Here is a 23,442-nt window from a genome sequence, read left to right on the forward strand (position 1 = left end):
ACATTATGTTTTGGCACTGAAATGAAAAAGTTATTGTAACTGCAGAAATTCATGGAAACAGCAATGGAACATAAATTTGATATTATGTTAGTAAAGGAAATTTTGTCATCAGAAGAATGATTTCATTTTCCTATTTTTTGCAAAGCAGCAATCGAGCTTTATAAAACTAAGAGAGAAAGCTTTATAAAACTAGAGAGAAGCTCCCCCGAATGAAGTCTATTATGTTTTGCTACTAAGATACATACAAAAGGATTGTAATGTAATGGAAAATTTGCCAAATCTCTTGAAACAGATAAAATAAATTCCAAAGCAATGAGAGGTTAGTGTCATCAATTCATGTGTTTTGAAGGGCTATCATTAAGATGTCAAATATCTATTTATCAAAACTTCCTGCTGATTTTGAGTACAAGACAATAGTGGAGCACTCTAACAAATGCTGCGTCACCAGTGTTCCTAATAGCCAAATAATAACATTGTGTGATAAAATACAGATGCAGTGACTCAATACAAAAAAAATAGAGAAGAGTTGGACTTTGAATGTGAAGATATCTTTGGAACACTTTAACACGATTATTTCTTTTTTTTTTTCTTTCCCTTTTTAGTGTTTTAGATGGGAACTAACACAGACTTAGACCAATCAGAGTGCAGCAGTACTTTGGCCACAGTGATTGGCCAATCAGAGTGAGGCTCAGGGCTTTGTTCTCTCATTGGTCTAACTGCCCCCCTCTCCATGCTGGATCTTGGAAGCCGTATTATGAGCAAGAGGAACTAGCCTTACTTGGAAACCAACACGTGGACAACAGAGCAGAGAAGCAACAGAACCTGGATCATTGATGACATTATTGAACCACAGGATCATCTCCGGCAGTTTGCATGGGGTTTTCTGTTATTTGCAAACCAAAGCTTCCTAACTGAATGAAGGCTCAGTAAATGTTAACGGAGCAATGATGGTGCGTGAGGACACTTGAGGAAGCTTTACGTCCGCAACCTGGGGCCAGAATGATACCACCATCCAGCCCCCACTCAGTTATTGATTCACCTGGTGAACCATTGGTTGTGTCTATGAAGGGCTCCAGAAAGAAGACCCTAAAGGTTTTGCTGTGAGCCACACTAAAAGTAAGAAAAGTTTAATTCAGGGGTATCAGCAACTTGGAAAATATCTGGAGCTGGTCTGTGCATCTCTATTTTTGTAGTTCATACACATCTTTAGATCTTGATTTGACTTTCACTTGTCCACAGAATGGGGATCTAGGCCTGTGATAATGAAGTCAAGCACTTTGAAGTCAAGTTTTTACTTTGTTTTCACTTTGATGCTAGCTGCTTCCTGAACTGTTCCCACTGAGCCCAAACACACTCTGGGACCGTCAGCTTAAAAATCATGTCACCTGCTGGCATGGATCACTGCTGAGTGAGTAGATGAGGCTGGGGAGGGGGGGAGCTGTGATGCTGAAAGAATCCCAAGACTTTACCCACATCTGTCTTGTGCTAACAATGTCTTTTGCTTGCCCTATGGCATTTGTGAAGGACAGAAGAGTTTCCCAGCCCCTGTCAAGAGGGTAACATCTACGTTATCTAAGTTGTCACAAAGCTCCCAGTTGACCTTAATTTCTACCCTTTTAAATTCAAAATGTAGGTTATTCTATGGTTTTTACAACACTAGAGTTACTTTTCTCTTTAAAACTTGGCAGATTGGTGTCTTTGTTTTCAATCCTTGAGCTTCGTAAGTTTTCCTGTGCCTACTTGCCCATAACATATTCCAATCTCATGATTGCTTTTTAATGAGTTCAGCCTGTGCCGTCTCTGACAAGTTGGGAGTATGTGTGTGTTAATTAGCTATCAGATCTAGCCTGGCTTTTGAAGTCCAGAGCTTTGACAAGTTACAAAAGTATAAATATAATCATAGGTTTTTGCATTTGGTAATTATATCACAGCTGAAACCTCAGGGAGCCTCCCACCTCAGGATTCTGCTACCCGTGACCCCTGAATGGTTCTGTCATTAATAATCAGTCTCTGGGGACCCAGACCCAAAGGAAATGACTTCCTGTTTTGTTCTAAATGGGCATTCTTCCCTGAAACCTTCCTCACTGTTTGCCAAACATCCTATTTCAGGATGGAGAGAATGAGCCTTCTCCCCTTCCGTTTCACAGGGTAAGAAGGAATGAGGCAGGAGTGAGAAATGTCCTCTTATGACTGCATCCTTAGTGTACCAAATTACATAAAACACTTTGGGGCCTTCACATCAAGTACCTGGTCCTGCAAGAAGCCTGCATGATCACACAAGCTTATCCCTCTCACCTCCAATCTAGAAACATCCTCTCTTTCACCACACTTCCCACATACATCTCAGTGCTGGCCCTGGGCCAGGCTCTGGAGTCCCAAAGGTGAATCAAAGGATCTCACAGTCTGGTTAAGGAGAGACCTCTTGCATACACTCTATAGGTCCATAAATTTACAAGGAACCTGACGTCTGAGTGGGAGGTCAGGGAGGTAAATGAGGAAAGCCTTTGGACTTGTACAGCGGTAGGCAGTTCCCAGGTAAAGTGGTGGGAGGGCATTGCAGGCAGATGGCCACCTCTGACCAGTGGACTGACACGTAAGCTCTGCTCTACTACTTCATTGCAAACTGCCCTGTGACTGATCAAACTGTTGTCCTAGTGATATTTTAAGTGTTGTATTGTGGGTCAGTTCTTCCTATTTCTGAAAAGGTGTTCTCCTAATCACCTACTGGGATCAGTGGCTGTCAATTCTGAAGCTGTTCCTAAAACTTGAAGTGTCACTCATCGGAATGCGTTGGTCCTAAAGATTCCCCTTCATCATGTATGCTCCCCACCTCCCGAAAAAAACTGCTCAAAAACTCGGTGAGGACTGAAAGGTGACTATCCACGGGTACAGAAGTTTCCAGATCCAATTAAAGCAGTCCAGAGCCTCCTTTTACTAGAGAAAGCGCCCCTAACGAATCAGGAGGCTAGGGTCACCTTTCGCGAAGGACTGGTTAAAGCTAGAGCTGTGAGAACTAGGGACCACAGGCGAACCGCTCCCAGGGCCGCGGAGATTGGGTGCGGTGCTCGGCAAAGGCGCTAGAGCTAAAGGGCTATGGGCAGAGCCGGAGCTCCTCCCACAGGGGGCGTGGCGGGGTCACGTGAGCGTGGCGCGGGGGCCGCGCCTGCGCGGGGTCCACCCCTGGATACATGGGGCGGGGGAAAGTTCGGTTCTCCAACCCCCCGCGTCTGGCACTACAGAGGGCTGGCGGGGGGCAAGCGCGAGCCGGATTTGCTGCTCGCGGGAGCACGTGAACTCCTCGAAGGCGGGCTCCGCCTCGGCGCAGGTGAGGAAACTGAGGCAGAATGTGGTACGCGGATTGGGTTGCTGGTTTATTAGGCCCGCCCCTCGGGTGCGTCCAGAGCCGGCGAGAAGCTCCTTCCGAGCCCGCCGGGCGCTGCAGCACCTGCGGGGCCCGAGGCGGCCCCCACCTCGCCCAGAGGACGACGCCCCCTCCCGGCACCGCGGCGCTCGTTTGCAAGCCCCACCGCGCCGCGGTCAGTGGAAAAACCCGGCGTTTAGGGTCAGAGACCCGGGGCCGAGACCCAGGGCGGGACCCGCGAAGAACCTCCGTCTACCCCGCCCCCAGGCTTTGAGTGAGGCTGATGGCACAGACCTGCCTGAATTATTGAGACAAAGAACTGAGAAAAGAATTATGTCCTGGAACGTCCGTCCCGGGGGACTCAGGGGGAGGTTTGGGGGGGTGTCCAACAACTGAAGCGGGGCTGCGCCTGACGGCTGTGTGTCCGGGGGCGGGGGGGGGGGAGGGGCGGGGAGGCACCTAGAGATGAGCGGGTGAAGGCTGAGGGACCTGGCGTCCTCCGCTCTGTACTTCCATAGGGTCATGTGTTTTATGGGGCCACAATTTTTAGCTTTTTCAGAATTTCATAGGCACCTGTTTGCCTCCCATCCTCCCTTCGCCCCCACCCCCGCCCTGGTTACAAACTCCTGACAAAATTGGGACGAGCCCAATTATACATTTTAAAACACTGAGCTGAAGTCTGGGCAGGAAAAATCGGACAGAGCGCTGATCCTCAAGATAGTTGCAGAGACCCCGAGGTGAAGGAGGTGGAAAGATCGGTAAGGTCTATGGGTAGATAGCACACCGGGGAGTCCAAAAGCCAGCGGGGTTCAGGCCCAGGTGACTGAGCCTCTTTCCCTTACCACGCTGTGCTCTTTCCACAGCCCAATTAGCTAGACTTCAATTTAAATTTAGTTTTTTGTTGTTGTTTTTTTAACTTAAATGTTTCCTTTGAGCTTGGCAGATGAATTAATAAAGAATACTTAAGATTTATTTTGAAAAGCATTTTCTGGGAGCCAGGTCTTGGATGCTCCTACCCTGGCCCAGCCCTGGAGACTGAGAATTGGGATTCAAAATGTGAACCCCAATTCCATGGAACATATCCAGTCATTAGAAACCCTCCATTTCATGTACGATCAACATTTTAGGGGCAATCATTGACTAATCTAGAAATGAGTAAGAATTATACCTCACATTTATGTCACGCTTTGTAAAGTAGCTTGCCAAGCACCCCCTATACATTTAATCCTTTACTTCTTACCACTCTGTCGAAAGTAATTCGGGAATTATTCCCATTTTACTGATGCAAGAAAAACCAAACCAAAACAAAAAAACAACACAGTGGCTTGTCCAGGTTCTTACAGCTTGTAGAATTTGAATTCGATTTTAGTTATTGGTCCGACCCTTCACCATATCACCTTTGTAAAGCATGCCCTTTAGTTGGGATCTTACACGTTGTTCCCGAGGGATACAGAAGAGGTTTCTGATGAATGTTTTAGCAGTTTGTGTCACTTCAGTGGTGCTCGGAATGTCTGGTGAGGACTGGAATTCTGGGGTTTGAAACCCATGCTTTGTAAGTATCCCAGAAATAAGCCAGCTCCCATGCCAGCTGAGTACTTGCGTCCTTGTGAAATGATGGGCAGAGAGTCTCCAAGTCTTCCTCTGCGGAGCCTTGTGTGGCAAGAATTGTCTGGAGGCACTGGAAGGGAACCAGCCTGACTTCTGAGCTCAGTGGCCCTGGCACAGGGAGATCACAGCTGGGCAGTGCCCTTTGCCTTCTCTGGTGCTGCTCATGCAGAGGGCAGTGTTGGTAGGTTACAGAAGGGACACAGGGAGTATGAGGTCTGACAAGTTCGCAAGTTAGTAACGATGTTGCTAACTTTATTTTATATCAGAGGGATTATTTATTATGAATCTGTACCAAGTGGATAAACAGTTAACCAAGTTTACTATTTGGAAGTGCTGAAAAGGCTGCGTGAAAAAGTTAGACGACCTGAACTTTTTGCCAACAATTCATGTCTCTTGCATCACAACAATGCACCAGCTCACATGGAACTGTCTGTGAGGGAGTTTTTAGCCAGTAAACAAATAACTGTATTGGAACATCCTCCCTACTCACCTGATCTGGCCCCCAATGACTTCTTTCTTTACCCGAAGATAAATAAAATATTGAAAGGAAGATATTTTGATGACATTCAGGACATCAAGGGTAATACGACAACAGCTCTGATGGCCATTCCAGAAAAAGAGTTCCAAAGTTGCTCTGAGGGGGCGACTAGGTGCTGGCATCTGTGCAAATAGCTTACCAAGGGAAGTACTTGGAAAGTGACCATAGTGATATTCAGCAATGAGGATGTAGCACTTTTTCTAGGATGAGTTCGCAAACTTAATTGTCGATGTCGTATGTGTTGGTTAGTGGGTGGTTAGGCCAGAGCTCCCTGCAGACCTAGAACTTCCACCCAAGAGGCAGGCCTGCAGTGACACAGCTGGAGAAGTTGTTCAGTTTTTTTAAGTTTGTTCTTCAGTTGTCCTGCCATCATAGGAGAATGAGTGAATCCGAGCCCTGCAAAGAAGAGAAAGATAACGCAGCCTTACAATTCTGAAGTGCGTTACTGTGTCCACACTGCTTCTCATATAGACTTCCTGACAGCCCTTCAAAGTGCCCTGTTTTTAAGACAGACACTGAGGTTCAGAGGGACGAGGTGACTTCTCAGAGTCAAAGAGTGAGAACCCAGGATGTTTTTCCTGAAGCCCCGTGTCTTTTGTGGTATCAGCTGTGCCTTCCCACCCACACCCATGTGACGTGATAGAGCAAGTGTTCTGAGCCTAGTCAGGCGGCTGTGTAAATGGGGGGCAGAATGGCCAAATATTTTGAGGGTCTCTGTGGCTCCAGGATCATTGATCAGAGGAAAGGACCTCTCACAGCCCAACATTGCTCACCCTAGGCCGTGTCTCAGCGTTTCCCAGTCGCTGATGATGTCCTCTTGCTCTGCTTCCAGCATCTGTTCGGAACTTTCTGAATCTGGCATCTGAGACCAGAGCTAGTCAGCTCATTGCATGTTCTGTGGCTCGTTCTGTGGTACTTGATGACAAGGGTAGGTGGGAGCGCATCCCCTAGTGCCCTGGGTGCCCCTGTCACCAGGCTGCTAAACTGGCATTTTCGAGCATGTCTCGTTCCTCAGAATTGACAGGACCTCGTTACTATGGGGCAGAGAGGTATATAATGGCTTCTCAGCTGAGAATGGACAATGTGGCCCTTAAGAAAACATTTGGCTTTGGATTATGAGCTGCTTGCAAAGCACTGGGCTTGGGAAGCAGTGCTCTCTCTAGCCACCAGATTCCCAGGCCCTGTTCAGGAGCCGTTTTGCTTTCATGTTCAGCATTCTACAGGCCATCAAGCAGACTTCAGGACCTGTAGGCCCCCTGCTTCCTGAGCCCCCCACCCCCACCACACATGCTACTGTTCCAGGCTTTGCAGGAGTGTCCAATGCAGGATAAGTAGTCATGGACTGGGAGTGGGGAGACCCAGACCTGAGTCCCAGCGTAGCCACTGACCAGCCCTCCCCAATGTGATCTTGGACTAGCTAGCCCCTTCTGTGGGCCTCAGTTTCCTCATTGACTCAGTGAAGAAGGGGCTGAACTAGAGCTCTGAAGGGAGGAGAGCGGAATAGAGGAGAGCAAAGGAGGAAGATGAAGCATCCTTTCCAGCCTTGTTCCCTGAGGACGAGAGGCGAGGACTGTAGTTTCCTTTGGCTCCCTTTCTTCCTCTGCCCTGGCCCTGCCTCAAGCCAGCTCATCCTGAGGGGGCAGGATTCCCTGGGTGGAGCTGGACTGGGCAGGCGTACCCTCAGTGTTTAAATGTGATGCTGTCTCTACGTGTTTGAGGCATGAATTAACCCACCCAGTGATGGTACTTTGTTTTATTAGGAGTTACCGGTTTCCGCCCAGAGGCAGTTTCTTGAACCAGGAGGAATTGGGCTGGGGAAGCAGGGAGTGAGAGTGCATACCCGGCAGGACCGCAGTAGTGGCAGGCGTCCCCATAACATTCTGGATGTCATAACCCTGGAGTCGCAATCACGCAGTATAAGTCTTTGGATGCCAGGGCTGAGACAACCTCGTAGGCTCTCTAGTTCCTTCCTCTGTGTGTACAGGTGGGAGACCTAGGCCCAGAGGCCTTTACAGCTTATGTCACATTGCCTACCAGGGAGCAGTAGAACTAGGACCCAACCTAAGGTTACCTGAACTCCAGGCTTGAGTGTTTTCTTTAAGGTCATGCCAGCACTATCCAAAATTACCTTCTGTGCTGAGCTGAAATTGGGTGGTTACGAATTAGCTCCAACTCTGCCTCACTGTGGAGTGTGAAGAGTAAAATTCATATTCTTTCACTAAACATGTAATGCCTGCTAATTACCAGGATTTGTATTCAGTGCTGGAGATGCAGGAATGAACAAGACAATGGCCCCTGCCCTCAGATTGCTCCTCCATATTGTGTAGACAGGACTGTAAATACCTCAGATACACTAAGTCCATGTGCTGGTGCAATGTGCAAAGGTATGTCTGTGTGCGCATGCATGCTATGTGATCAGAGGTCAGTTGTCGGGGCTTTCCCGAAAGGCTTTGGCGAGAAAGTGTGACTTGTGCTGGGCCTCTACCTAGTTGGCATGGGAGAGGAGGGCATTCTGGGTGAAGGAAACAACAGGAGCAGCAGTGCGGAGCCTAACAAAACATGCTCTAGTCCTTGCATGTTGAGTGGCCTGGCGAGGGCACTGGAGGAGCGGGGATGAGGCACAATGGTGGGCTGGGAGGGGCCCGTTGATGTGCTGAGGAGTTGATTGTGGGTGAGAGTCCAAAAGCAAGAGAAGGAGGTTTCAGGTCGGGTGTGTGACAGTTGCCGTGGCTACAGCGTGGCGAACAAACTGTAGCAGACCTGACTAGAGCCAAGCCAAGCTCAGGTCTGTGGTTACTGAAATAGACCAGGTACAGAGTATTAGGGGCCTGGGCATGGGCCGCAGCTCTGAAGTTAAGCAGATGAGGGTAGCAGACACATTTTCCAGAATGAATCGATGTGGGCAACGAGGGAGAGAGAAGAGTAAAGCAGGACGCTGCGTTTCTGGCTTGAGCAGTTGGCTGGAGGCTTGTGTCATTCAGTGAGCTAGGGAACTCTGGAAAAGAAACTGACTTTAGTGGAGGTTACTTCTGGACCTAGAGCAGGAGAGAGAGCCTGCAGAATCCCCGAGTGGAAACTGAGTCAGGAACAGCAATAGGAGCCTGGAGGTCAGTACCAAGGTGGTGCGTGAAGTGCTGGAAGTAGGTGAGGTCACCCAGGACGTGAGTGTGGGTTGAGAGGAGCCACTTCAGTGGCCCACAATAGGGGAAGGCAAAAGGAGGTAAAGAAGAGACAGCTGGTGAGGGGCCTCAGTGGTGCCAGCTGACTTCCTGGGTGTGGGTGAAGAATGGGGCAAGGGGCCGGCATGGAGAAAGCAGACATGGAGAAAGGGACACCTTCCTTTGATTTCAGTTAGTGTGACACCTGGGCTGTGTCAAGGACTTCACTTCATTAGTGCACACTGGAGAGCAGAGAGGGAGTCTGCTGGCACCTGATAAATGTTATCTGCATGATTGCCGATGACTCAGACGTTGCTCAACTTTTTGAAGGGCTTGGGGGCCTTGGCAACTTTCCAATTTGATGTTTTCTGGAAATTGACTACTGGCAGATGAAGGAACGCCAGGGTTTCTGGGTGGCTGGGTCCTGCCCAGGGAGCCCATGAGCTTAGCACCCTCTAAAGCCCCGCCCTCCAGCCCTCCCTGCCGCCTGATTCGAGCCTGCGGGCAGCTGGCTCAGCCTGGCAGCAGACGCAGGGAGGGTGGACGCTGTGTGTGGATGGTGAGTGCTTTGTTCCCAGGTTTGAACTGCTCAAGGATGGGGAAAGGGGCCCTGTGTGGGGGAGGGAAGGTACCGTGTGAAGTTCTGGGCTGCAGGGAAGGAACGGGAGAAGCGAGTAGAGTTATGAGGAGGAACCAAAAATGTGCGGACTGCAGAGTAAGCTGTTTCTGATGGATGGATGTCGCTGGGGTGCCTTAGGAATCTTAGAATTAACTTTGTCCACCCCCCTCATTTTGGCCTTGAGGAAAATGAGGCGGGGGTGGCCGAATCAATCCCACTTGGCCCAGGGAGCCCAGCTGGGTCTCCTCTCCCCAGCCCCACGCTCTTCCGAGCGCAGAGCTGCTACTCTGAGCGGCCACAGCTGTTGTGGTTTGTGGTCTTATCACGCTTCACCTTCTTGTGTGGGAGAGGACGGATCAGATAAGTCCCTCAGTGGGGAACTGAATACTGTAGCTGTGTCAGGTGGGGGCTGGCTCTTCTGTCAACAACCTTGCTATTATCTTTCAGAGAAACTGATCCTTTCCTTAAGGGAAGGGGCTAGAAAGGGGAGGAAAGAGAAAGGGACATCTGTCCTATGGTAAATTTCCTTTAGAGTAAACGTGCTTTGACTATTTGATGACTGAAAAACTAAGATGAGCAACTTAAATTTTTTTTTTTTAAGACAAAAGGGATCATACCCCTTGATCACCAGAAACCCACAAATGAACATGTAGGAGGCAAGATGTGACAGTAGAAAGACTACAGGCTTTGGAATCCTAGTGACCGGGGTCTGGGTTGCAGCACTGCTGCCTGCTGGCTCTGTGACACTGGAGAAGGTACTGACCTCCAGTGTTGTCAGCTGTAAAACAGAATCATCTCTTCACCGTTGTAAGACTGTTGAGTGAATGAATGTAGGCCACGCATGTTGAATGACACTAAGTAAAGGCTGGTTTACTGGCCTCCCTATCTCTAGTTAGTAGCCTTGGAGACCCATGTGAAAGTGCATTGTCCCAGTTAGATATTGGGGCTACTTGTACCCCCTCCCCTTTTTGTGAGTGGGAATAGCTGTGATTCAGGTAAGCTCTCGCTGTGCAGCAAGTACCTGCTCCAAGACAGGCCGGGAGCAAATTGCTTTGTAGCTCAGGGGGGCTTGGCTGAGGGGCTGGACCTACACACTACACTCTCCATAGGTGTTTTCCGAAGTCAGTTTTCACTGCTTCCCACTGGCAGTTGCTAGCGGCCCACTGGGGCATATGTTCCTGGGGAGCCTGCCTCTCGTGTGTTGGTACCACAAGTCCTGAGGGTGGGGTCCGCGCTCCCCAAAGGGGTGATTCTCTGCCCACACTTTCTGATCATAGCCAGGGTTGGGGTGGGGTAGTAAACACGCTCCTGGTGGTTTTGCAGTCCACAGCTTATACTCCAGCTCTTGAACTTAAGGTAGAGAACCAGGGGCCTTTGGGACATGGACATTTGTATTCTCAGAGTGCCTTCAGTGCTGACAGTCGCCCCCAGCCCACCTGCTGCCCGGCTTTATTCAGTCCGGGCCTGACCTAGCTCTTCCCCCAGGGTCCTACATCAGCTCCAAAGCCACTTCCTTCTGGGTGCTTCCGTGGCTGCCCAGAGCAGATGTAAGTAGCTCTCAGCCCTGCTCTGCCACAGCCGCATGTTCATATGGCTGCCTTGTACCTCACCTTTTATTCACCAAGCTGCCTCACCTTTCCACGTGAATTTTGTTATCTGTGTACCAGGCCTGTATCTCCTTGAGCACTGTGTATCATTTAGTTTTATATCCCCCTAAATTGCCATTTATTGGACAGGTCAGTGCTGAACAAATGTTTGGATAAATGTTGAGTCTCGTCGAGTCTGATTTCCCTTGTACTCCTGAGCAAGCAGGCTGGATGATGGCTGCTGGAGCCTGCTCGCCTCTAAGAGTCGGGGCGGTGTGTGGGAGGGCTGTGGCGCTGGCTGTAAGGGTCGCTGGACTCCCTGGAGGGCACTCATGTGTTCCAGGAGTTGAAACAATGCCTTTTGTAGGGTAGATGTAAGCTGGCCTTTGCGTTCTGATGCAGAAATGGCATCAGATCTGTGATCAGAGCCCACGCCATGTGCTCCTGCATCATACACACACGTTAGAAATCCAGGGACGTGGAGAAGTGCGTCAGGGTACAGAAATTGTTTCAAGCTCTGGGGAATCTCTTGTTTACAGCAGGCAGGAGAGAGCTGTGGTTTTCCTCATAATTGTTCTGTGATCCACACGTTACTGTAATCCAGTAATGTGTAACTTTGCCACGTAAAAGAATTGGAAGCCAGCCTGTGGAAGGTTCCTTCCTGCTTGACCCAAGAACTTTGGTTCTCCAAAGTTGTCATCTTCATCATTCAGTTCTATTGAATTCGTTTCAGCGCACATTTGTGGAGAATCCACTGTGTACCAAACAGGTGCTGTACTAGGCAGGGGAGAAATTGAGGAACAGAGTCAAAGAAAAGAAAACTGGCAGATTAGTCCAGATCTTGTGTTGAGCACATTAGAAGGCTCATGGGTGCAGTTGGAGCACAGGACCACGGCGTGGACAGGTAGAACGTCCAGGAAGACGTGAAGAGGTGTCTGAGTCTTGAAGAATAGAACGAATGGGGTAGGACACTCCAGGCAGAGGCGAGATGTGTTCTGTCTTTGACTCCCACTGTTGCCGTTGCTGCCCTCCCACAGTGAGCTGAGGGAACAGAAGCGGGGCCTGGAGCAGGCCCAGCTCTCCGAGGCCAGCCTGCCCTCGGGGCCAACCAAGCACAAAACCTGGAATTCTTTGCTCCAAAACAATGCGTCTCAGACTTCAGTGCGCGTGTGAATTGCCTGGCGATCTGACTGAAATGCATTTTATGATTCCTTAGTTCTGAGGTGAGACCTGAGATGCTGCGTTTCTACGTGATGCCAGCGCCGCCAGTCCGTGGGACCACGTTCTGATAGTGAGCTTACAGCTTGAGTCCGTCACATGAGAGATGCCATAGCACCATCCCTCCCCCGACACACAGACCAGCCTCCCTTTTTCCTCTTCCCTAATATGCAGATGCAAAAATTCCTCTTTCTTAAATGCTGTTCTCGTTTGGTCACCCCCACCCGCGCCCAGAAGTTCCCTTTTATTTCTTAACTCACATCTTCACTTCCCAGGCTGGCTTAAACACCAGTCTGGCCTGCCCTTCTCTTCCCTAAGTCGTGCTCACCAGGTTATTCCCAGTCCCCCTCATGGCAGCCCCCTCTCCCTTGGCAGTGATGTGCAGGTCACCAGACTTTTGCTTAAATTGGAGACGTCCTCTCCCCAAGCAAGCCCTGCTGAGGAGAAGTAACTCTTCGGTGAGGTGGGACACACACACACACACACACACACACACACCCCAGCCTTGTGCCTGGTGATCTCAGCACACAGAATCATGCTGGTACTTAGCGGGAGGAGGGCCCCAGTGTAAGTCAGACCCTAGGATGGTGACAGGGCCAAGTGGAAAAATAGGTATTGTCAGTGGTTGTCCGTTGAAGGCATGCTGGTGGGGTCCTGCTGCTGTTACGGAGGGAGGCTGCTTCCAGGGGCTCCCACCCAGAAGCACAAGGCTTCCCAACTAGAGGAAGCCTCAGTGAGGCACCGCGCAGGAGCTTGGAACAAGTCTGGACTTGGTTCTGCAGGACCCCGCTGCAGCTCCGCTGCAGTTGCAGTGCCCCCGGCACGATGCAGACATCTTTTGCCCAGCCCCTCCGAAACAGACGCCCCAGCGCCCTGCGCTTCCCTACATATGCCTACTCTCTGTCTCTACCCCCCTTCATTCAGCAGACACCGGTGTTGTTCTGTTTACAGGAGAAAATACCAGGTTAGACACTGGTATTTCATAATGGCAATTTCTATTCAGCTGTATAATATAGGTGGTAGATGCTCAGAAGACATTCGCTTTCTTGTTGGCTATGGTTTTAGGCACTGCTTCTTTTTTGGTTTTGTTTTGTTTTCACCATGAGCCTGTTTTATTTGTACAGTGAGTAAAAAATCAGCTCTTCTCAGTTGGGAGAAATATACTGAGATGGCCTGCCTACCATGAGTGAGGCCCTGCTGGAAACCGTCTGAGGCTGGATGAATAGGATATGGTCTCTATTTCTGAGGGATTCACAAACTAAAGAGGAAGAAGGGTAGGGTCACAGAACAGCGTGCTGGGTGGGATGAGGTAAGTGTACTCTGATCACAGAAGAGAAAGCTGCCATCCCCGGGGAGATGATAGCTGAGACTCCTGGTTTGTGAAGGAAAGGCAGGCATTGACGAGGAGGGGCAACAGGGCATAGTCTGCCCCCAGGGACACAGCATGGGTGAGCACTACGAGCTGGGGGGCTACAACCTTGGGCACGTGAGAGGGAGCAGCAAGAGAAGCGTCTGCGAGGCCTGTCATTGCTGTCATCGCTCCTGACTTGCTGGTCCTCCGTGCGTCTTGTGTATGCCCACCTCTTGCAATGCCAGGCAGGCGCTCAGCAGCCCTCGTTCAGTCCCACCTTGGACGCTTCTGCTCCGCCTCCCCTGCCTGTGGCCTCCTGGTTGGCCGCCCAGCTAGAGCCTTGCACTTTGGGAGATCAGATTCCAGCTGTTTTGTGAAAGCGGTAACGTGGTCTTCCTTCCTCTCAATCTCCAGAAATGTCTTTCCTCCAGGATCCCAGTTTCTTCTCCATGGGAATGTGGTCGATTGGTGCGGGGGCCCTGGGGGCTGCTGCCCTGGCACTTCTTCTGGCCAACACAGATGTATTTCTGTCCAAGCCCCAGCAAGCAACCCTGGAGTATCTGGAGGAAATAGACCTGAAAACACTGGAGAAGGGTAAGCAGTGACCCCCTGGTCTCAGTACTTTTCCAAGGCACTGGGATGCAGGCGTGCTTATTTTTTTCCTGTATAAAAAAAAGCTATTTCTTTTTTAATTGAAAACTTATTATAACAACATTAGGAAACATTTAATGATACTTGTTAAATGACTGATAATTCCTTTCCCCCAACACGATAATCATTTTTATTTTTGTACATTCTTTTGCATGTTTACATATTATTATATAGTTGTGATCGTGGTGTATGTGATATTTTACATTTTTGCTTTTGTTTACCAAAAGCATTTTTCACTTTCTATTGTTGTCCCTTTAACTAGAATGATAATTGCTCTATAATATTTAGTAATATCGTACCACTGTTTACTAAGCCAACCGTTCCAGAGAGTGTTCTAAGGACTTGGGCCTCTGGATCTGAGAAGCATTGTGTCTCCACGTCCGCGTTCCCGATGCTCACTCAGCACAGGGTTTGCTCATTGAAGGGAGGAGTCTGGACTGTTACTGGCATGAGCATGGCCAGCCCTCACCTGCGGTGCAGCTGCAGCACATGGGGGAGCACAGGTCGCACTTCCAGAACGCACTTGCCTGTCTCCCCCTTCTTGGGGAGCCCCCCTGGAGTCCCTGGTGGACTCTGAGAGCCACACATTTGCATGTGCGCCTCTGTTGCCTCACGGTGTGCTCTCAGCATTGGAGCTGGAGCTCGGGGATTTCTGTCGTGCCATAGTGTTGGTACAGTTGGCATGGGAGTTTGGCACAAATTGGGGCTCCTTAACTGGGCAATCTCCAGGGTGGCCCCTCAAAGGGAAGCCATCATTGTCTGTTCAGTAAGTGAGGAAGCTTGTCCAGGGAAGGCAGGAGCGTGACTGCAATTTATGAAGGAGGTCACCTTAGTCAGGGAATAGGAAGCTTGCAGAGAGAGCCCTGTTATGTTTTGTTTAATCCAGGGATTCCCTATCTGTCCCTCCCCCCCCCCCATTTTTTTTTTTTTCCGTATAACATCCCACAGAGATATGGATTCCTCTCAGAAATATTAACATAATAAGGGTTTATACTTACTAACCCCTCACTAAGTCTGTATTTCCAGACACTGTGGTGAGCACTTTTCATACCCGTCTGTTACTACTCCCTTCAGCCCAAAGTGGAGCTGCTACACAGCTGCGCTTACAAAGGAGGAAACAGGGCCAGGGGGAGACAGCATGCCCCAGGCCACACAGCCAGATGCAGGCGCAGGCTGAGCAGGGGGCCAGGAGCGAAGTGCTGTCCTGCGCCACAGCACTTCCTGCTTAGGTGTCATCGACCTTCGCCTGTGGATTAGATTGCAGCTAACATATTTAGGGTAAAAATAAAATTTAATTCCTGGTGACTTAATCCCCTTGAGTACTTTTTTTAGGAGTGGAGTTTTCTTGGCCAAAGTACAAGATCTCTTTCAGGTTTTGGCCATGTATCTGCCCTAAAGGATTGTTACAGTCTATTGATACCAGCAAAGGAATTTGCCATTTTTCCAGAAATGGTTTAGCTTGGGATGTTCATGTTTGCAAATAGATTTTCATGGGGGAGAGGCCTTTGGGGTATCTGGTAGGATCCTCACACGATATTATTAATTTCCTGCGCGGATGACTGTTCCCTATCTGTTTCCTGTGTGCTTTCCCCGTGTGAAATGCCTGTCCAGGCCCCCTGCTAGGCCTGGTACCGTTTACCCACTGCTGAGAGGGCGAGGTGGGGTGGGGCTGGCCAGAGATGATACTGAGTTCCCTGTTCCTTTCCCCAGAACCAAGAACTTTCAAAGCAAAGGAGCTCTGGGAAAAGAATGGCGCTGTGATCATGGCGGTGCGGAGGCCGGGCTGCTTTCTCTGTCGAGAGGTGAGTGCACTGAGGATCTGCTCGGAGAACAGGGTCCTAGCAAGTGGGAGCCAGTGCCTTTCCCGCCGGAACAAGGACCCGCAGGCACACGCCAGCCTTTCGTCAGCACCGGCCTGGTCTCTGGTCCTTGCTCTAAGTATTTCTTTTCACTTATTCTCTGTTTCTGTTCATTTAACCACCCACCATATCCTGGGTTAGCCATGTACTTGACTTTCCTTTACTACTCTCAAGCCCTTTCACCCTTGGACTGTCTTCCCATTTAATCGAGGACGAGGACTAGGTCCACGTCTGCGTTCCCGATGCTCACTCAGCACAGGGTTTGCTCATTGAAGGGAGGAGTCTGGACTGTTACTGGCACGAGCATGGCCAGCCCTCACCTGCGGTGTAGCTGCAGCACATGGGGGAGCACAGGTCGCACTTCCAGAACGCACTTGCCTGTCTCCCCCTTCTTGGGGAGCCCCCCTGGAGTCCCTGGTGGATGCTGAGAGCCACACATTTGCATGTGCGCCTCTGTTGCCTCACGGTGTGCTCTTGGCATTGGAGCTGGAGCTCGAGGATTTCTGTCATGTGGATGGTGTGTGTACAGTTGGCATGGGAGTTTGGCACAAGTTGGGGCTCCTTAACTGGGCAATCTCCAGGGTGGCCCCTCAAAGGGAAGCCATCATCGTCTGTTCAGTAAGTGAGGGAGCTTGTCCAGGGAAGACAGGTTCAGCCTTGTCACTTTATAGTTAGGTAAACTGAGGCCCAGAGTGGTTTGGTCACATAGTCATTTGGTGGTAGAAGACCCAGGTTCTGAGGTCACTGCCTTGCCTCGGGGGACTTGGAATGACAGTGCTGCTCTGGAGACACCTTTGCTTCTAAGTAGTGGCCTTGGCCCATCCACGTTGTCATCGTCACTCCTCTGCTTGTCCTCCCTGACCCTCAGGCATTTCCTTCCAGCCTTGCAGGTCTCGTTCCTGCTTGGTGGTTGGGCTGGCAAAGAAGCTACTTAGTGACGTGACGCCCAGCTGTCATTTACATTCGGGGCACTTTCCTGCTTGTCTCATTGATCCCTTCACATATCCCTGGAAAATACAGCTTGTTGTTATTATTCTCATTTTATAGAGGAGGAAACTGAAGTATAGAGGTTGTGACAAAGTCACACTGCTGTGGGGAGGTGTATTAATTTCCTATTGCTACTGTCACAAATTATCACAAACTCAGTGGCTTTGAACAATACACATTTGTTATCTTACAGTCAGATAACAGTCAGAATTCTACAGTCAGAATTCTATAGGTCAGAATTCTGAAATGGGTCTCATTGAGCTGAAATCAAGGTGTCAGCAGGCCTGCATTTTTTCTGGAGGGTGCAGGGGGTAAATAATTTCCTGCCTCTCCCAGTTTCTAGAGGCTGTCTGCATTCCTTGGCACGCAGCCCCTTCCTTCATTTTTAAAGCCAGCAATGGTTGGCCAAGTCTTTCTCACATTGCATCAGCTGTGACACTGACTCTTCTGCTGTCCTCTTCCACATTTAAGGATCCTTATGATTCCACAGGGGAACCGCCCAGATAATACAGCATCATCTCCTGTAAGACCAGCCGAGTAGCAGTCTCAATTTCATCTGCTGCCTTCATTCCCCTTTGCAGTGTAGCAACACATCTTCACAGGTTCCTGGGGTTAGGATGCAGAAGGCATTATTCTGCCTGTGGCAGGAGCTGAAGTTTAAACTCAGGACTTTTCACTCCAAATCTGCGATGCTTCCATACACCAACACAGAAGCCTGCTGTGACATCGTTAGGACACCGACGTAGAAGCCTGATGTAGAAGCCTGCTGGGACTTGATTTCTCAAGGCCGGTTAAACCCGAAAGGTTCCCAGAGCAACTGCTCGAATTATAACCTGTTTTCCAGTGCTTTGGTCTGTACCCTGGAAGAGCATTTTGTGGCAGCTTATATTTCTAAAAGGATGGTCAGATGGCCATCTGAGCTATTTTGAGTGGCCTGGGGAAGAGGTATGTGACCGAGTGTCCACTTCATGGCTTTGTACAGTGACTCACTCAGAGTAAAGAGCCCAGGAAAAGTGAGCAAAACCTTTCATCTCACACACAGGTGGTCTTTGACCACATCAGACCTTGAGTCCTCTCTAGAGCAGTTTGCCACTCACTGAAGCTCTTCGTAAAACCATTGTAATGAATTCTGCTTCGCCAGCTCTCCTTTTTTGTTGTCGTTCTAGAAAATAAACGAAAAATGTAGTGGCCACTCTCTAGCAGTGTCTGTGTATTGGAGAGTGGGCTGCATTTGAAAGGATTTCCTGCTATTTCTTTATTTCTGACACCAAATATGAAAAAGGATTTGTTTTTAACTCGTAAGCTGTACCATGACGCGTGTGGTTTCGGTTAGTCATTCAGCACGCGGTTCACGAGTCAAGGATTTCTGTGCTTTTCAGCTTAGCTGCAGTCTCCCCATTTTCCACCTTCGCCTTCAAATCTTTCCACCTGGTCTCTAGTACCTTCTGAATATCTAGCTGTGTGAAGCACTGCAGGTCATGAGAAATGGAAGACGTAGTTTCTAATTATGAGATACACTTGGGAACCCAAGGGCCAGTGCTTAACTCAGTGGTGACACGCAGACCAGTACAGAAAAAGTCACCAAGCAGAAAAGATTGGATATGCACAAAGAATCGGGCCTTTATTCCAGGCTGGACTAGCCAGGGAGAACTATAGAACAGGGATCCCTTTCTGGAGGGTAGGGTTTGAGCTGGAGAAAGAAGGAAGGTTCTTGTAGCGAGGGGAAGCCAACACAGTGAAGTTATGGAGGCAGCTCTTCACATGGCCTGCGTGGGGTTAGGCCGGTAGGTGCTCTGCTAGTTTGGTCTAGTGCAGGGGAGGGGCCAGGAGATGAGGAGGAGAGAAGCTGCTAGCTAGGAGCAGAGGACCACATTTGGGTGCACTCCTAGTTGCTGGATGCTCCGAGGGCCATGGTTAGGACACCTAGAACAGAAGCCTGGCCTCTCCTTCCCACCGTGGAGAAGACGAGAAGCCTGGCTGACCTGATGCCCTATAACGAGGCCTTGTGCCCCACTGGGACATTCTTATGCTGGGTTACACAGGCCTTAATTATTTCTGGCATTTTGTCACCTTTGTTCTTCTGCATTCAGTGCTAGCCGCTCTCTGGGCCTATAGGGAAGAGGGTGTCGGGTGGCTGCAGAGCCACAGGAGTTTGTGCCCCTGACCTCCCCTGTTTTCTGCAGGAGGCTGCAGACCTGTCCTCCCTGAAGCCCAAGTTGGATGAGCTGGGTGTCCCCCTCTATGCAGTGGTGAAGGAACAGATCAAGACTGAAGTGAAGGACTTCCAGCCTTATTTCAAAGGAGAAATCTTCCTGGATGAAAAGGTGTGTGTGCCATGAGCGTGTCAGACACAGATGGGTGAGGGTTGTGCTCAGCTATGGATTCAGTGGCCCAAGTTGTGTCTGGCCCGGAGCTAGACGCTGAGCTCCCTTTCAGCTGCCCTGAACTCACAGGGGCTCTCGCAGTCCTCTGAGCGGAGCGTGCTTGGACACTAAAAATGCTGCCCTCTCACTTATTACTTGAGCCCTTGTTGAATTGTCCACCTGGGAACGGGAGCCTAGGAAATAGCTGAAACTCCATCCGGGTTCCCCCACCATGCGTTTGGGGGCCCACCATAAGCTCCTGTCCCTTAACTCATTGCAGCCATGTTTCTTTCTCCTCTACTCTCACCTATGCAGGATGTAGAACTGTTACCACCCTGTAGGCATGGGAACCCTGTTCGTCTTTAGCAATAGGTTAGAGTCAGAGCTCAGATCTGTTTCCCTAGGTCAGGCCTGTCTTGAGATTGAAGGCTTTGTCCCCGGGAAGTTGAAAGTGCCCCTGGCTGGGGGCTGTGTGTGTGTGTGTGTGGATGGGGGGGAGGACGTGAACCGGCAGGCTTTGGATCTCTGTGTGAAAACCAGCGCCCCTGCGGGGAACCTTTCCTACCCGGGGGAGGCAGGCATACAGGCTACTCACGTGGGGTCTGTCCTTCTCACTCCTACAGAAAAAATTCTATGGTCCCCAAAGGCGGAAGATGATGTTTATGGGATTTGTCCGGCTGGGTGTCTGGAACAACTTCTTCCGGGCCCGAAACGGAGGCTTCTCTGGAAACCTGGAAGGCGAAGGCTTTATCCTCGGGGGAGTTTTTGTCATGGGATCAGGAAAGCAGGTAAATCCCTAGTGTTCACTTGTGAGTCTGCAGGTGTCGGTGTCTGTGAGTGTGTGACCCCAGTGTGGGCTGACTTTCCCTACTTGGAGTCTCCCAGCCTTCCTTCCAAAAAGCCAGGGAACATGGGGAAGGGGGAGAGAGGGAAGCCGTCCCTCTCCCCTGTCTCCTCACAGTAACGTCACAGACAGGCAGAGTTTAGCAGGTGAGGTGAGCGACGGCACGGGCAGCACAGCTCTTCAGTGGCTCTGCCGGGACCTGAACTCAGGTTTTCTGAAGTCAAGTTCTGTTTTCTCGGCTTGAACAAAAGCATAGTTATTCCTCTATCAAGAATGTACTTCTTTGCAGTGTTCCCAGGTCATCAAGGATGATTAGCAGAGAAAAGTGAAGGGGAAAGAAGGATTAAAAACTGGTGCTTTTCTCAGCGGGGGTCCTAGGATCCAGACTGTCCCCAGAGGGTAACAGGCTTCTCATCAGATAAGCTGTCTTGGGCCCTGGAATAAAGATCCAGGTAGCATGGGGACCCTGGGGAAAGGTGTGCAGAGCTGAGGTGTCTGTGGGCCCAGGAGGCTCCATGTCAGATGGCAGGCAGCCTCAAGCCATGGTGATGTCCCCGCACTGGAGGGCAGTGCCAGCAGAGGCCACCCGGACTCAGAGCGGGGATGGGGAAAGTGGATGCCAGCTCAAGGGCCTGGCAGGGAGACATAGAGCCGGTCCCGTCTACGAGGCCTGTGTCTCCAGCCTCAGCGTGACGTTCCACTTGGCCTCATCTGTAAAGAGACAGGCTTGTCTTCCTTGGTAGATCTCACTGCTAACACTGGTAATTGCATAGTACTTTTTGCAATTTGGGAGGAATAAAAGTGAATCGGAATAGAAATCCTTCCTTTTTAAGCTTCGTTTCTAAGCTCTTCCTTTTAAACTTTGGCAACTGCTTTTGCTTGTCTATATTAGAATCTAGCACAAATTGTTATCTGATTTAACATAGACCTCTTTGCTAACTTTCTGCCAAATATATCAAAGTGACTTAGAGATAACGGCCTTGTTCTAGGTGCTCAGATACGTCATCTCATGTCTTCTTCATAACTAATCTGTGATGTTAGGTATTTTTATTCTTATTTACGTATAAGGAAATGGGCCTAGAGATACGAAGTAACTCAGCCAAAGACACACAGCTAGTGAGTGGTACAGTGGAAATGCAGCTCAGGAACTCAGACCTGTACTGCTCCAGAGCCCCTGCCCGAAGTCTCTCTTCAGAGGTGTTCCCAAAGGTCCCTTCCAGATGCCCTGGCGCTTGGGCAGCCCTGTCCTCAGAGGATCGCTCAGCCTTGTCCCACTCTGGCATTCTGGGATTCCTTACCCCTGCCCATTTCTGACTGCCCTCAGCCTCCAGGGCAGGGCTTGGCTCACCGGCCAGCCTTCTCTTGCCTGGCAGTGACTCATCTGGTGCCCACGGGCTCCCCCAGCCTGGCTGGCATGCCCCTGTTGTTGCTAGGTGTGGTGTTTGGCTTTGTTGGTGCCCCCGGAGCTCCTGCCTCCTTCTTTCCTGGTGGAAGATTGACTGGGCTGGCAGAGCTTCAGGGCTTGCCTCCATGTTTCTTCAGAGCAGAGTGTTTGCAATCCCACCGTTCCAGCTGCCACTCAGTGGGGATTTCTCATGTAATAATAATCATTAAAGCATAACTACTTTAAAGAAGTAATGTGTTCCACATAGAAAATTTGAATACGAAACAGTAGGAGGTAGGAAGAGCCATTCTATAAGCTCAGACACCATAAACAACCCGTTAGAACAGAGCTGAGCTGAGCGGCCCTGGGTTTCTTTTTAGAAAATGGTGTCTTACTAAATGAGATGTTCTTTTTCATTTAACAGTATGTTATGAACCTTTCCTCATGTATATTCTTCCTCTGTATCTTTAATGTCTGCATAGTGCTTTATATAGTTTTATATATTTATATGTAAATCAGCTTCCCTGTTGTCTCCACAGTGTGGTAGGACTTTCTGTTTATAAATAACGACACAATGAACATGTTTACAGATGTTGATTTTTTTGAGTTCCGAGATGTCATGGGTCCAAGAACTCTTTAACCAAGGATTCCTTGGTGTAATTGCAAACACATTCCTCTTTCCTTTCTTACCACTTTAGGGTACTTTGAGGTGTCCTGTGCATTTTGCCTCATACTGTCAAAAGTGAGTGGCCTTCAGTTTGTTAGGAAAACTAAAGTGAAGAGAAGGTCTCCCCTTTCAGATGGTCATTCAACACCTGCCAAGGTCTGACCTCTGAGCCCCACTTCATACCTTTCTGCTTTTCTGTGTAAGCTCATTCATTTCTCTTCACCTGGAATGTTGTTTTACCTCACCTCTCTCTATAGACATCCTGGGTACCTCTCCTGCTTTATATTCTGTGAAGCCTTCCCTGATCCCCTGATTACATTTGATCACTGCTGACGTCCTGCTCCTAGAGTGGCTTGTACGGTCCCAATGTTGTGATGTAGCTGTCGCCTGAGCTGCCTTCCCCAGGAGACTGAACTCCTCCAGGGCAGAAGCAAGCCTCATTCTCTGTACCCTGCTTGTGTTGAGCACAGGGCTTCACAGATGGCTGCTGCTCAGTGTCTGTCTCGTGAATGAATGACTCAGTAAGGATTGATGCACCCTCTCCTTTCCTTTTAGGGCATTCTTCTTGAGCACCGAGAAAAAGAATTTGGAGATAAGGTAAACCCAGTTTCTGTTCTGGAAGCTGCTAGGAAGATCAAACCACAGACTTCAGCCTCAGAGAAAAAATGATTGTGTGAAACTGCCCAGCTCAGGGATAACTAGGGGCTCACACCCGTGTTCACAGGATGTTATCTTTCCACTCACATCCCTAAAGAGTTAGAAACCCACTTATGCCGTGTTCTCAGTATAGATCATTGATGTATTTTAATACTGTACTCTGTTTAGGCTCAATAAGACAAAATAGCCTCCAAACAAGACTGATAAAAATCTAAGAAATGAGTGAGGGTTATTTCAGCGAAAATCTGGAAAATACGAGGCCCAAAGTGGATCCCGTTACAAACATATGTGGTGTCTGAGTGCTCTTATTTGAAATGACTTTTATTTTTGTGTCTTTACAAATCTAAAAAAAGTTAATGATTGACTTAAAGATTAAAGATGCAAGGTTTTGGCTTGTGTGTTTTCTATTAATGACATTATATGATGTTTAAATAATACTAATATTAAGGAACTGGTGTGCTCTGGATGGCTTGATGAAGGTAGATTATAAAGTGAAATCTAGTTTTTCATTGTCTTCCATTCTGACCTCAGAGGTTTGGTTTTCTGGAAGAAATGATCATCACTGGTTCTAATAAAATTATGCATCAGAAA

The 23,442-nt window shown here is 49.3% G+C and overlaps 1 protein-coding gene across 5 annotated transcripts; it reads left to right on the forward strand.

The window, feature by feature from the left end:
• The first annotated feature begins 3,151 nt into the window (after positions 1-3,151).
• PRXL2A (peroxiredoxin like 2A) lies at positions 3,152-23,442 on the forward strand. 5 transcript variants are annotated; one of them, XM_019749502.2, is made up of 6 exons: positions 3,152-3,325; positions 13,871-14,033; positions 15,801-15,892; positions 19,120-19,260; positions 19,923-20,087; positions 22,750-23,442. In XM_019749502.2, exons 2-6 carry the CDS (start codon positions 13,889-13,891, stop codon positions 22,861-22,863), a joined length of 657 nt encoding a protein of 218 aa, XP_019605061.1. In that variant the 5' UTR covers positions 3,152-3,325; positions 13,871-13,888; the 3' UTR covers positions 22,864-23,442. The 5 variants fall into 5 exon arrangements, with proteins under 5 accessions (XP_019605061.1, XP_019605058.1, XP_019605057.1 ...); XM_019749499.2 differs by having other exon boundaries at positions 3,168-3,325; positions 13,854-14,033; XM_019749498.2 differs by lacking the exon at positions 3,152-3,325 and adding an exon at positions 3,406-3,536.

Source organism: Rhinolophus sinicus, linkage group LG07, assembly GCF_036562045.2.
Source record: "Rhinolophus sinicus isolate RSC01 linkage group LG07, ASM3656204v1, whole genome shotgun sequence".
NCBI classification, from domain to species: domain Eukaryota; kingdom Metazoa; phylum Chordata; class Mammalia; order Chiroptera; family Rhinolophidae; genus Rhinolophus; species Rhinolophus sinicus.